General features: G+C 55.7%; 1 protein-coding gene across 4 annotated transcripts in view; it reads left to right on the top strand.

Moving 5' to 3' along the window:
* Nucleotides 1–13,569, top strand: part of PLEKHG3 (pleckstrin homology and RhoGEF domain containing G3) — a 47,354-nt gene that overhangs the window by 25,056 nt on the left and 8,729 nt on the right. For 3 of the 4 annotated variants that reach the window (XM_040226270.1, XM_040226269.1, XM_040226267.1), the window contains exons 2-13: nucleotides 5,134–5,523; nucleotides 6,646–6,743; nucleotides 7,911–7,980; nucleotides 8,243–8,289; nucleotides 8,397–8,547; nucleotides 8,630–8,761; nucleotides 8,979–9,161; nucleotides 9,357–9,449; nucleotides 9,721–9,807; nucleotides 10,039–10,072; nucleotides 10,413–10,505; nucleotides 13,367–13,405. In XM_040226270.1, the coding sequence (XP_040082204.1) occupies nucleotides 5,173–5,523; nucleotides 6,646–6,743; nucleotides 7,911–7,980; nucleotides 8,243–8,289; nucleotides 8,397–8,547; nucleotides 8,630–8,761; nucleotides 8,979–9,161; nucleotides 9,357–9,449; nucleotides 9,721–9,807; nucleotides 10,039–10,072; nucleotides 10,413–10,505; nucleotides 13,367–13,405 (1,378 nt within the window). In that variant the 5' untranslated portion in view covers nucleotides 5,134–5,172. Of the gene's footprint in view, nucleotides 1–26; nucleotides 653–5,133; nucleotides 5,524–6,645; nucleotides 6,744–7,910; nucleotides 7,981–8,242; nucleotides 8,290–8,396; nucleotides 8,548–8,629; nucleotides 8,762–8,978; nucleotides 9,162–9,356; nucleotides 9,450–9,720; nucleotides 9,808–10,038; nucleotides 10,073–10,412; nucleotides 10,506–13,366; nucleotides 13,406–13,569 lie in introns of all 4 variants that reach the window. The other variant, XM_040226268.1, reaches the window with a different exon arrangement.

Here is a 13,569-nt window from a genome sequence, read left to right as displayed (position 1 = left end):
AGCACACCTGGGCTCAGGATCTCCAGGTGAGGTCTCTGGAGGCTCACCTTGCCCCCGCCCTGTCTGTCTGGCAGAGCCGTAGCATTTCTCTGTATCTCCCTTCTGGCACCTTATGGATGAGCAGATCCTCACAGTGCAATGAGGGGAAGATCAAAGGTTGTGGCTGCCCGGGTTGAAGAACCTTTGGAATACTTAGCAGGTGTTGGGAGATGAGAGAAGGTGGAGAAGGAGGGCTGTGCCGCCTGCGGTCCCCAGGGAGGGAGGGACTTGGCCCACATGCAGGTACCAGATGACCGCTCCCCTTCCCTCCCGGGGCCACTGGACTTTGGAGCAGTTGCCTTTGGGGGAGCTCCTCTGTCGCTCCACCTGCCTCCAGAGCAGGAGTGGCATGTCGGCCTTCCGTCTCCCGGGTGTGGGGAGAAGGGTAGTAGGTGAAGGGATGATGTCAGCCGCCTCCACACCTGGACCCAGCCTCTCTGAAGCAAAATGTTTTCTGGAGTGTCTCCAAGTGCTGGCCTGCACAGCTCCTCCTGTACAGCCTCCTGCCTTCTCCGCCTGCCGGCCCCTGAAGGAGGGCTGGAAGGGAGTGTGAGTGAGTCCTGGGGACTCCCAGGACTAGAGAAGCAGAGGTTCTCCAGAAGGTTCAATCCAGGTCAGCGCCCCCATGGGACCTTCTTCCTGAAGCTGGGGTGGAGTTGGGGAGCAGGGTCCTACTGCCTTTTTGACAAGAGGCCTGAGGACAGAACATGGGGGCTCTGGTGGGGTTGGCTGGTCATTTTTTCCTGTTGGAGGCAGGAGCCCGGGTCAGATCGGGGGCACGGTGCTGAGGCCTCGCAGGGAGGAGAAGGATGTGGAACCTGGCTCCAGTCAGCCGTCCTGGGAAACTCAGAGGCCTGCTGCAGCCTGCCTGCCTCCCTGCCTGGGAGTGTTCAGGGAAGGGCCCCAGGAGGTGTGAGTGGAGGAAGGGTGTGGAAGAGGTTTAAATTTAGAGAAAGTTAAAAAGAAAAGAGACGGATCTCCCTGTCTCTCCTGCACCCAAACTCTTAAAGCAGCTTATGGGGCCGATTAGAAAGGTCTCAGGGACCCTATCACAGAGGGCTTCTCAGGTGTGGGAGATACAAAGTTTTCTAGAAGACTGACTCACTGGCTGATGATTGATTGGACTGATTCCTGTTAAAAGATGGAAGGGGTCAGTGAGGAGGGATATTAGGGAGTTGGAGACCAGGGTGATACAGTGGGCTGTGGCTTGGGGTTTGGCTGCTGTCTGTCACCTCCTCTAGGCGCCCACTGTCCCAGCAGACAGTGTCTTCCAAGATGAGTTTAAAGACCCCTGAGTTCCAGTCTTGGCCTTGGGGTGAATCTTACAATATGGGGTGATGTGACAGTCCACGGAGAGGAAGGAAAGGTTGGCTCTACCCGGGAGCCCTTCCGTAGGCAGGTGCTTCCACTGTCTCTGTGGGGGCCTGAACGCCACTACAGAAAGGTGTGTGTGTGCTCACTTGCTCAGTCGTGCCCAACTCTGCGATCTCATGGACCATAGCCTGCCAGGCTCTGTCCGTGGAATTTTCCAGGCAGGAACACTACAGAAGGGTGGAGATTGGGTTTTTAGAACCAGAGGGCACTCACACTGGGTATGTCTCTTTTCCCTCACTATCTGATGGTGTCTGCTAATAGTCCCACCTGGACTCTGCCTAACTGCTCCATTTGCTCTTTACCCTTCCTTTCTGGGTCTCTGTATTCTTTTCAAGCAAGTACTCTTGCCCAGGGGAGAGAACGAGAGCCTTGTGAACCTAGGTCTCCTGGTGACTGCAGGGCTTCTCTTATCATCCGAGGAGTTATAATCTGATCCTGGTGCCCTCCTGCTTCTTGCCTTCTCTAACACCTTCAGTCCTTTGACCAAGAATATGTGTTTTTCTGTGTTGTTCCAAGGAAAAGGTAAATGGGCAAAGGTCACATAGTAGGAGGTCTAGAAATAGCCTTAAGGAATCTTAATTCTCAATTTCTTTTTTAACCTCCATTGGCCTTTGTGAGGGAAGTAAAATATTAAAAGCCATGACCTTTATGTCTTAATATGTTCCCCATGGTTTATGCTGAGGCAAAGCCATGGCATCTAGGGCTGTGACTAATCCTTTGCTGTGGTTCTAGCTGGTGTGAAATCCATCAGGGAGGCAGCCATCAGTGGGCAGGGGCAGAAGAGCACTCACACTGAAGCCTGAGTGCCTGAGTCCAGATCCAGGCTCTACCACATGCTCTTTCTGTGGCCTCAGTTTCTGCATCTGTAAAATGGGGATAATAATAGTACTGACCTCATAAAGTTGTTATGAGATAAAAGCCTCGTTATGTTTACAGCACTTGGACCATTTTTAGCTGTTAGCCATTGTGCTTTCTTTTAACCCCAGGAGGATTTGGGCATGGGCGCTATGAAAATATGAGCTTGGTTTGCAGGCAGGTGGCTGTGTGCAGTCCGAGAAAATTTCTCCAAGTAGAAAAGATGCGTTAGTTCCTGGGCTTTTGAAGTGTGCATGGCGACCCCATGGTGATGGAGTCCCTAATGAGTGACCTCGAAGATACCCTTTAGAGAGAAATCTCTCGAGAGACTGTGTGTGGGGTGGAGGTGGGGGGCTGTGACTAATCCTTCACTTTGAGGCCATGACCTGGCCAGCTGTGAAGTCCATTAGAGACTTGGGCCTTTTCCGCTTAGCATCCCCATAGGGGCTGACTGACCCCAGGTTTTATCTGGGAAAGGTCTTAGGCCACAAGTCCCTACCCCTTTGTTCCAGCTGGGATTGACAGGCCTTGGGGGCTGGAGGGGAGACGGGGTGGGGGGGTGGGGTGTGCGATGTGCCTGATGGTTCACTTGCTTTGAAGGACACATTTTCTAACACACAGAGTATATTCAACACAGGTTTGCTGAATTAAATCAAACACAAAATGTGTTATATAAAATGGTATATGCACAGATGAATAATCACTGCTGAGATACACAGATTTTTAAGTCACAAGAGGGTCAATCACTTCACAGAGGCTATTCAGTGAGTCCCACCGAGCCTGGGGTTAAGGGCTGGGGCGGAGTTTGGGTCTCTTTCTTTGTCTGAAATGACAGGCCACTGGTGGGTAGAAATGACTAGCTGGCTTATCTTAAAGGCTCTTCTGAGGAGGCAGGAGAAAGTAGCAGTGCTGTGTTTCCCAGGGGCTCTCCTGAGATGCTCTGTTTCACCAAGGTGATCCTGTTAATTACTCCTTTGACTGCATCTGGAAGGAGGGAGCAGTCAGGACTGGCCCCAGCGCTGCCACGGTGTCCTCATCTGCAAGATGAGAGGCTCGCGTGGAGGGAATCCCCTCCCTTAGCTGAGACATGCAGTGGGAAACTGCTGTCCTTGGGAGGGTCCTCGCTGGGCTAGTGTGCATGGCAAACAAGTCTCCGTGCTCCTGACTTTAGCTTGGTAGTCATACTGGTTCGTCTGCCATCATTATCCGTTTGCCATTTGCGGATCATGTTTTAAGGCTCCTGCCCTTAGGTCACTGCCTACGGCTGGGAGTCTTACTCAATGAGTGCTACACAAGGGATAACCCTGGGATGCTATAAGAGTACACAGAAGGGGCCCCCAGTTTTGGTTTCTGGGCGTATGTGGCTTCTCACTGAGACCCAAGGCTTGGTATAAGTGACACAGGCTAGGGGTATGGCGTGGGTGTTGGGGAGGAAGTAATGGCCAGGTAGCAAGAACACTTGCAAAAGCCAGAGCCCAGGTTGGGACACTGGTTTCAAGTTGGGGTAGAGGCATAGAAAACCAGGGGGGCAAATTCAAGATTGCCAGAGTGATAGCACCGTCTCGACCCTTCTCATAGCTCTAACTTGTGGTCTAGTCACTTCTGAGTCCTAGCGCTAGGGTTGGAAGGCATTGGGACAGTAGGGATGGAGGAGATGCTTTAGAACATTTTTCCTGTGGAAACAGCAGTCAAATGAACATTCTGGAAAGTGATGTTGTTGGGCTTTGGTGCTCTGGGGTGGGGGTTAGAGTATCCCAAAGGCCACAGCTACCACCCTGCCTCCCCAACTTGCTGCTTCAGGCTGGCCTACCTGTGAGCCACACCGTCTGTTTAGGGAGTAAAGTCTGCCTGAGGCTATGTTTGCCTCACCTGGGAGCAGTTTCCTGCTTGCTATGCTGCCCTGACCTGGCTGTGCTAAAGGGAGCTTCGGGAGACTTAGCTGTGCCTCAGCCCTGGGGAATTTCCTGTGCCCCTGGAGCCTGGCTGAGTCAGAAGCAAGCACCAGGGACTGGGGCAAGGAGGTGACGTGGGCTCACCTTTGCATCATCTTCTCTGTCTTCCCTGTCAGTCTCCAGAAGGTTTAAGGTTCGTGGTTAAGCCACTGGTGCCCCAAAGATTTTGCAGTCCCACATACTCTGGCATATAGGTTGTTAAGAGCCAGATCTTTGACCGGTGGACACTTGGGGAGTGCTTTTTGACAACTGCTAGTACTATCACTGTTTTGATGGTTTATGGAGCCGTCGCTCTGTGCTGGGCACCAAGCTGTACACCCAGCAGCTCACTGCATGCTGCAGGGGGACAGCCTCAGGACAGCCTCACCACCTCGCAAGGTGGTGAGAAGCAGAGGCTCTGGGGGGCTAGGTGGTTTGCAGGAACAGAGGGGCTGGGCTGCAGATTCCATCACAGAAGGCACCCCTGACCGCTGCCGGCTGTTCTCGGGCCTCATTCTGAGCCCTTGGTTGATCCGGGATGTGGTCCACCTTTCTTCCACTCTGGGAAGGATGGAGGTGGCGCTGTTGGAGACAGGCAGGAATGTCACTTGGGCATCCTCATAGATGCTCGTACAGTTGCAAGGAAGGGACCTCCTTGAGATTCAGAATTGTTGCTTTAAAAATTGTAAAATACATGTAACATAAAATCCACCTTTTAAAATGCTCAGTGGCATTGAGTGAGTACATTCATATTGTTGTGCATCCATAGCTATCTTCCATCCATAGAACTTCCCATTATCTTGCACAACTGAAACTCTGTATCCATTAAACAGTAACTCCCCATCCCCTCCTCCCCCAGCCCCTAGCAGCCACCCTTTTACTTTCTGTTTCTGAGAGCATTCCAGAGGTTTGACGCTTTGTCTGTCCTGCCCAGAACCTCCCCGGAACGCCCCCGCCAGGCAGCGATGCCAGGATGCCCGTCTCTGCCTCCCTCCACCAGAACGGCAGCCAGGAGCGACCGGCGAGCCTGACCTCCACGACCTCCTCGTCGGGCTCCTCGCGCGACAGCCGCGGGACCATGGAGGAGCCCAGTGGCTCCGAGGCTTTGGCCGAGAATGGGGAGGGCACCCCGTGTGGCCAGCATCTCCCCAACAGCAACAACAACTCCAGCGGCTGGCGGAACATGCGGGGGTCCCTGTCGCCCTTCAGCAAACGCACGCGGCCGGTGGCGCCTGCGGACAAGTTCGGCTACCTGGGCCGGGTGGTGCGGGAAATCGTGGAAACGGAGCGCACCTACGTGCGGGACCTGCGTAGCATTGTGGAGGTGAGGCTTCCGGGGGCTGAGGTCCCGGGGAACGGCCCTCTCCTTCGAGGCTGGGGCTGGCCTCTGGCTTCCGGTGGCCCAGCTCTTGAGCAAAACCCTACTTCCATCCATGGGAGGAGGAAAGTTCTCCCTGACATGTTGCTTCCGGGATCTGCCTCTCTCCCGGATACTGCTGGCCGCTCATGCCGCCCTGTGACTTGGGGGTCCCGTCAGTAGTTGGGCCAGCAGAACTTATGCGGATGGTTGGGGTGTAGGCACCCTTCGTGGAGAGTGGGGACTCCTGTGCTTAGCCAAGAGGGAGCCACGATGAAGAAACTGGCTCTGGGCCCCTCCCTGCATAGCGCCCAGCTTCCTCTCCTTTCCTGCCTGTGGGGTCTTAGGCGCCTGCGTAACCCCTGCCTCAGACTCCTCCTCTGTAAATTGAAGAGGCAGGGCCTTGCAGGGCCAATGCGAGTGTTTCACACTGGGAGGGGCAAGGGAGAAGGTGACTGTGTGGCTGCCTCTGAGGAAGCCCTCTGCCCTTTGGAGGGACATGTGCTCGTTTCCTAGGCCTACCTAACAGGCAGCCACACACAGGGGAAGCTGAAGATGCATACGTTTATCTTGTCCTGGTTGAGGAGGCCAGAGGTCAAAACTCAAGACTGCTGGCCGAGTTGGTTTCTTCTGGAAACTCTGAGGGAGAGTGTGTTCCAGGACTCTCCCCTAGCTCCTGGATGCTGCTGGCAACCCTCGCTGTTCCTTGCCCTGTAGTGCCCGCCCCCCATTATCTGCCTCTGTCTTCACATGGCCTTGTCTGAGTCTGTCTGTGTCCTCTCCTCTTACAAGGACACCAGTCACTTGATTCAGAGCCCACCCTACATCCAGTGTGGTAGCATCTGATGATCCTTAATCATTTCATCTGCAAAGACCCTATTTCAAATAAGGTCACATTCTGCGATTCCAAGTGGGTATTATTATTTGTGAGGAGGAACCAGCCGTCCCAGGGCAGTAGGTGACGTCTGTGAAATGGTCACAGCAGGAAAATGCAGCCCAGGAATGAGGCGTGGCTGGTGAGCGGGGCGATGGGGCAGGACCGCATTGCGCCGGGGCTGCGGCTGAGCTCTGACGACTCTCTCCACGCAGGACTACCTCTTGAAGCTCATTGACACGCCGGGGCTGCTGAACCCAGAGCAAGTCAGTGCCCTCTTTGGGAACATAGAAAGCATCTATGCACTGAACAGGTATGGAGTGAGCTTGACACACCCCATGTTCTTACTGTGAGCCCCATCTCGGGGCCTGGAGAGGGGCCCCGATGTCCCTGGTCTTACTCGGGGGCTGTGATGCGTGGCCCGGGGTCTGATCGCCGAAGTGGGGAAGGGTGGTCCCTCCCTGTACAGTTAGCTCCCTTCAGGAGAGAGGGCCTTTGGGCCTGTGTGCCCTGGGCCCAGTGTGCCACCTGATGGGCAGAGGGGCTCGTGTGAGGCGGTGTTCGTGTTGGGTCCAGGCTGGGCCAGCGCCCCTTCAGGGACTGCTGCACCCTTGCATGCGAAGCTCTTTCGCCGTCCTTCTCATCTTGGTCCCCCACGTGCAGATCTCTTCATTCTTCTCCACCTTCCCCCTGATTCTGTGGGAAGCTGGGGCTCCCTGGAGGTGATCTGACCCATTAGGTAGGGGAACATACAAGCCTGGCAAGGAGCGAAGAGGGAGGCTGAGCAAGGCCTGGCGAAGGGCTGCTTCAGGGACAAAAGGGCTCCACGAAGACCACACATGAGCGGCTGCCAGGGCCCCCAGACTCCCCAGGGAGTGGGCACTGGCCGGGAGGAGCAGAGCTTGTGGGGGCAGCATTGACAGGATAGGAGGAACCTTGCCCCAGGCCCCTTAAGATGGGCAGAGGGACTTACTGCTGGGCAAGCTGGGAGGCCCGATGTAGGGGAGACTTGGACCGGAGGGTGTGGGCTTGGGCAAGGAGGAGCACAGGAAGGGAGGCCAGGTGCCCCCGTGCCCCTGTCTCAGAACAAGCAGTGGTGGGACTCACCCTGTCTCTCCCATTTTCTGCATCCTTCTGAACTGGGGACCTCGGTCCCTTTGCTGGTTCTCCCTATCTCTTCCCCTTTTAATGTCTGCTTCTGTGTGTTTGACTCCTTCTGCCTGCAGAGGAGCTGTGTCCCCTTCCGAGGTGGGTACTGGTGTGCCTTCTCCCTCTCCTGCTGGTGGAGTGCGTGGCTCTGTTTTGCCCCCATCTTTGCTGCGGTGCTGGCTCCTTTCCGTAGTTGCTGCCCCGGGTGGAGCTCACTGACGCCAGGGCTGATGTGTGTCTGGGCACCAGGAGGTTGGGGAGGGGGTGTGTGTTGGTGACCATGGAGGCTGTGAGTGGTCCATGGGCTGAAGACCACCTTCCCTTCACCTAGCCAGCTACTCAGAGACCTGGACAGCTGCAACAGCGATCCCGTGGCCGTGGCCAGCTGCTTTGTGGAAAGGGTAAGAATGGCTGGGTCCTGGCACCATCCTGCCTTGCTAGGGACCTCTCTCTGGGGGAAGTGCTGGCTGAATATCAAGGGCATTTGGGGTGGCGCTGGGGGGTGCTGGGTGGATGGCATGTCCGAGACGGATGGGTACAGAGATGAATCTGCAGATGCTTGGGGAGAATGTGCTCCGGGGCCTCGGGTCATGCCTTTGATACACCCAGGCTTACAGGCAAATGCGAGTCTCCCTGAAATGACTGTTTTTGGTCTTTCTTTAGAGCCAAGAGTTTGATATCTACACTCAATATTGCAACAACTACCCCAAGTGAGTAATTAGGATGGAGAGGGGAGGCAGAGCCATCTGGCTAGTCCAGAGTACCCCGCCTCCCCCTCCAGACCCCCCTCTGGTGACGGCCCCTTTCCCACTGGCAGCTCGGTGGCCGCCCTGACCGAGTGCATGCAGGACAAGCAGCAGGCCAAGTTCTTCCGGGACCAGCAGGACTTGCTGCAGCATTCACTGCCCTTGGGCTCCTATCTCCTCAAGCCGGTCCAGCGCATCCTCAAGTACCACCTGCTGCTCCAGGTAACCTGGGGCTCCTCCCGAGGACATGGGGGCCTGAGGGAGGGGCAGGGCCCTTGAGCCTAAGCTCCTGTCCCCCGCACAGGAGATCGCCAAGCATTTTGATGAGGAAGAGGAAGGCTTTGAGGTGGTGGAGGATGCTATTGACACCATGACGTGCGTGGCCTGGTACATCAACGACATGAAGAGGAGGCACGAGCACGCGGTCCGGCTCCAGGTGCTCTGGAGCTGAGAGCTGGAGGGGCGGGCAGGAAGAAGCTTGGAGGAGGGAATGCGAGCTGAAGGGTGGTGTCCTTGAAGACGGGCTTCTCTGGGGGGAGCCCTTGGTGCAGCGTGTCTCTGTGAAACCCAGGCAGTGACTCCAAGGGGCCCTGCGTGGTCCCAGCATGGTCTCCAGCGGCCTGACCCTGGGGCTTGGGGCTTCTCTGCTGCAGGAGATTCAGTCTCTGCTCCTCAACTGGACGGGGCCAGACCTGACCACCTACGGGGAGCTCGTTCTGGAGGGCACGTTCCGTGTGCACCGTGTGCGCAGTGAGAAGACCTTCTTCCTCTTCGACAAAGCACTGCTCGTCACCAAGAAGCGGGGCGGCCACTTTGTCTACAAGGGCCACATCCCGGTAACCAGGCCACACCTCCTCCCCCCCTGCTTCCTGCCTTCCCAACGGGCCCAGACTTGGCTGGGCCTCAGGTTGGGCTGGATGCAGCTCCACCCTTAGAAGAATACTCTCCCTGCCTCCCCCGACGGCCTTGGGGGGGGGTCCCCAGTTGGCTCCCTGCCAGGGGCTTGACTGCCATCCCCCCTGCCCTCCCAGTGTTCCTCCCTGATGCTGATCGAAAGTACCCGAGAGTCCCTGTGCTTCACCGTCACGCATTACAAGCACGGCAAGCAGCAGTACAACATCCAGGTGAGGGGCGGGCCAGGACAAGACCCCCACGGGCCTGCGGGGTGCAGGCTGGGAAAAGACCCGCCCCTCCCTCAGCGGCGGGCGCCTTGGAGTCTCCCCCTGGAAGGCAGAGGTCCTTGGGGATCTCTCTCGGGCTTGTGCTGAGGATTTGAGCCTCACAGCACCCCCAGCCTTCTTTCTGCCTCTGCCCCCGTCGGCGGAAGCCTAGCCCACGCCAGATGGCTTCAGGCCTGTCGTGGTAACCTCCTCCTTTTTTCTTGGGCCTGCCCAGGCCAAAACGGTGGAGGAGAAACGGAGGTGGACTCACCACATCAAGAGGCTCATTCTGGACAACCACCATACCACCATCCCCCAGAAGGTGAGTTCCCGGGGTGCCTGATGGGGAGCCGGGAGTGGCTTTCCCTCAGAGCCAGTTCCAGGGAACCCTGGGGCCTCACCTTCTGGACATTGGCCCCACTGGACAATGGGGTCAGTTCAGCAGATGCTGTGGTCCTCTGTACCAGCCCTGTGGGGGGCCCTGGTACCGCAAGGCCAAGGGAGAAATGGCTCATAACAAGGTAGCCATGAGGTGGGTTTCCTTGCCTTCCAGGCCAAAGAAGCCATCTTGGAAATGGATTCCTATTGTAAGTTCACACTTCCTGCCCGCTTGTCCCTAATGGTGCTTATCTCCTGGTCGGACTGTATCCTGGGGGAGCTTTGCTGGATACTTAGAGTCTAGAGAGTAGGGAGGATGGGGGAGGCTCCTTCTGTAAGGCTGGGGGTCTACTGCGAGGCCAGGGCTTGGTGCTGATGACAGGCGGGATGCTATGTGCCTTGGGCTCCTGGTACGCGGGAGGTTGGAAGAGCTCTGCAGGCTTGTGGCCCTGGAGCTGGGCTGGGCAGCAGAGTTGTGGTCGGGAGTGGGCAGAGTCCACACCAAGGCTGATGGTATCCCAAAGGCCTGGTCGTCTCTCTCGGGTGCAGATCCAAATCGGTACCGCCACAGCCCAGAGCGCCTAAAGAAGGGCTCCCAGGACGACGTGTCCACCCATGTGCAGCAGGGGCGCCGGCAGTCTGGTAAGGCAGGGACTTTGTGGGCACAGAGGCTTCTTTTCAGGACCTTTAACCAAGCGGGGAATGAACCTTCGACAGCAGCATTTGGGGCTGGCTCTCACCTCTCTGGAAATCCCAGGAAGGGTTCAGGGGGCGGGGGTAAGTGCGGTGTGGATGGGTATGTCTGGAGCCCCCTGCCTTCCACCAGGCACCTCTGGCACCTTCCTGCCTACCCAGGGCTGGACAGCTCTCCTTTTACAAGGCCCTAGGAAGGCTTGTTCCAGGCACCCCTTCTTAGCACCCCCACAGTTGACTCCTTCCTCCTTTGCCATTTGGAACACTGGGAGTCAGCCAGAGTAATGCTTGGACGTCATGGATGGTCCACAGCCCAGGTTTGGAACAGAGCAGAGGCAGGACGTGGGGAAAATGAGTTGGATTTCAAGTGGCACCAGATCCAGACAGGAAATATTTACTTTGGGTCTCAGGGAAGAGTTCTGTTCTCCTTTCTTGGGTTTTCTTCCATGACTGGGCTTGCTGCTGTGTACTTGGAGGTATTGAAATGAACCATGTATTGAAGAGAAAACCTGCTTTTATTCGCTGCCCTTGTAGTGATGAGTGTGTGTGTTTTCTGTGTCAGTTTTCACCCTCTTCATTCAGTCTGAGGCCCAGGGATAGATCTGGTTTTGGCCAGGCACTTGTCAAACTATCACCTGGGGTGGGAATTGGGGTGAGAACCATCTCAGAGACCCCTAAAGAGAAAGACTAAGTAGTGATGGGAGCTGGGTCCTGGCTGGGATCCCCACAGTGTGTGGGGTTTGATTGGCAAGACCCACAGGTCCCCTGAACAACTGTGGGGATTGACGTTAGAGCCTTTGGTTTTCTGGAGGATGAAGCCAAGCAGTGTCTGGAAAGCTCTTGTGTGTTTTGTTTGGTGATGTTCCTGATGGATCTCAAACCTTAGGCAAACTTGCCATGGTTGCAAAAGGTCTTTGGTGCCATGTGTTAAAATCCTCAAATTGGGAGTGTTACTTCCTAAGTCTCTGGCCCCTCTTGCTTCTCTGTCCTTTCTTCTGTAATTCTCTCATCCCTCTAACATTACCTCTTAACTTGCCATAGCTTTGACTTGGAAGCTTCTAATATGTGGAGGTATTTAGTAAGTGGCAGCAGTGGTAATAATAGTACTGCCTGTCATAACATCAGCTGCAGCAAGCGAGGCACTCAGGAAATGAGCCGTTTTAGAGCTGAAGTTTCCCCAGGCTGAGGTTTTAGCCTGTAAACACTGAAACAGTTGGGTTTTGTTTTTGTGTTTTAGTTTTGTTGTTGTTGAGTTGCTAAGTTATGTCCGACTTCTTTGTGAACCCCATAGGCTATCCATGGGATTTCCCAGGGAAGAATATTGGAGCGGGTTGCCATTTCTTCCTCCAGGGGATCTTCCCAACCCAGGGTTTGAGCCTGAGTCTCCTGAGTTGCAGACAGATTCCTTTCCACTAAGCCATCAGGGAAAGAATTCGCTTGCCAATGCAGGAGACGCAGCAGGAGACACAAGTTCGATCCCTTGGTTGGGAAGATCCCTTGGAGGAAGAACTGGCAACCTGCTCCAGTATTCTTGCCTGGAAAAATGCATGGACAGAGGAGCCTGGCGGACTGCAGTCCATGAGGCCACAAAGAGTCAGACACAACAGAGCAGTTAAGCGCTTCCGTCTTTACACCGAATAGTGTTCCTTCTTATTAGTCTGCGTGCTTTTCTGTAGTAGCCCTTCCTTCTTCCCTCTTCTGTTACAAATTAATCGATTGAATGTGTAAGAAATGTGTGTAAAAGCAGTCAGGACATCAATGAGAGGGAGGATTCGGGCCCATGGGAGAGCTTGTTCTCAGTTGTCTATTGTGGCCTCCAGGCCTATTTCTGCTTCATACTTGCAGAGAGTTGGGATGGGCAGATAAGTGCACTCTCTGGATAAATAAGGTGCTGTTGTCATCATCTTAAATATTCTTGTTAAATATTCTTAATTACATGGTTTAAACTGAAAGAGTAGAGCCTTTTGTATTTCTCACTTTAAAAACAACTAGGTGTCTGGTTACCTCGATGCAGGTGGAGGGTAGGTGTGTGTGCCTGTGTGCATTTAGGAAAAACAGTTCTTCAATATGTTCTCCTGCCCAGGAACAGCTGAGGCACCTCAGGAGAGCTCCCTTCTGACTCCCAGTTTATAGTGGGGCTGCCATTTGATGCCAGGTGGTCAAGGGCAGTAGGGGCTAAGGGCACAGCTCTGTAGAGAGGCTCTAGACCTGTCCTGTCATCCTGGCCTCTCTATCTTAGGTCTGTCCCCAGAAAGCCTGGGTATAAGGTGCTGACACCATCGGCCTAATGGGTATATTCTGTCCTCAGGGCCTGGGCAGCCCTTGTCCAGCTGGGTAATACGCCCCAGTGGGCAGCGGGGCTTCGTGGTGCCAGGCCTTAAAGGCCATAGCAAGTTGGATGCAACCTCTGCTTTCCAGCGGGGGCTCTGTGAAGGGGCTTGGGTGTCACCAAGGCCCTGATGTGCTCTGTGCAGGGAGGTGGGGCTTGAGGTGGAGGCCAGGGCCCTCAAGAGAGGCTCATCATTCTCAAGAGGACAGTGTGCGGTTGTGGCCCCAGCACCGAGGGCCCCAGCAGGGCTAGTGGGCAGGCCTCGTTCTGGGGGCTGTCAGTCACAGCAGAGCCCCCCAAGCCAGGGTGAGCAGTGGCTCCCTGTGGACTGGGCGTGAGGGCAGCCTTTGTCAGGCCATGGGGGCCCGGCTGGAGTGGACTTCGAGCTGGTGATGGGCCGGTGGCGCTGTGAGTGTGGGGCCAGGGCCAGGCCAGGCAGTTTGCGGCCTGCACTGACTCTGCCCGTTGCTCTCCTCCTCAGAGCCAACCAGACATCTCTTCAGGCAACTCAGTGAGAAAGGTGAGAGAGGGAGCGATGGTCGGCTATCCCCTTGAGCCCCAGGGCAAGGGTGAGCGGGAGGAGCGGGCGACCGGGAGGGTGGGGGCGACGCGGACGGTGCAGAGGGGCCTCTGTTTCTCCCTGGAAGGGGGCCTCTCACCTTTGCTGTCCGGGCTCTCCCCCTA

Source organism: Oryx dammah, unplaced genomic scaffold (assembly GCF_014754425.2).
Source record: "Oryx dammah isolate SB20612 unplaced genomic scaffold, SCBI_Odam_1.1 HiC_scaffold_26, whole genome shotgun sequence".
Lineage (NCBI taxonomy): Eukaryota > Metazoa > Chordata > Mammalia > Artiodactyla > Bovidae > Oryx > Oryx dammah.
The sequence above is the reverse complement of the archived record's forward strand: the minus strand, read 5'-3'. Positions and strand labels throughout refer to the sequence as shown.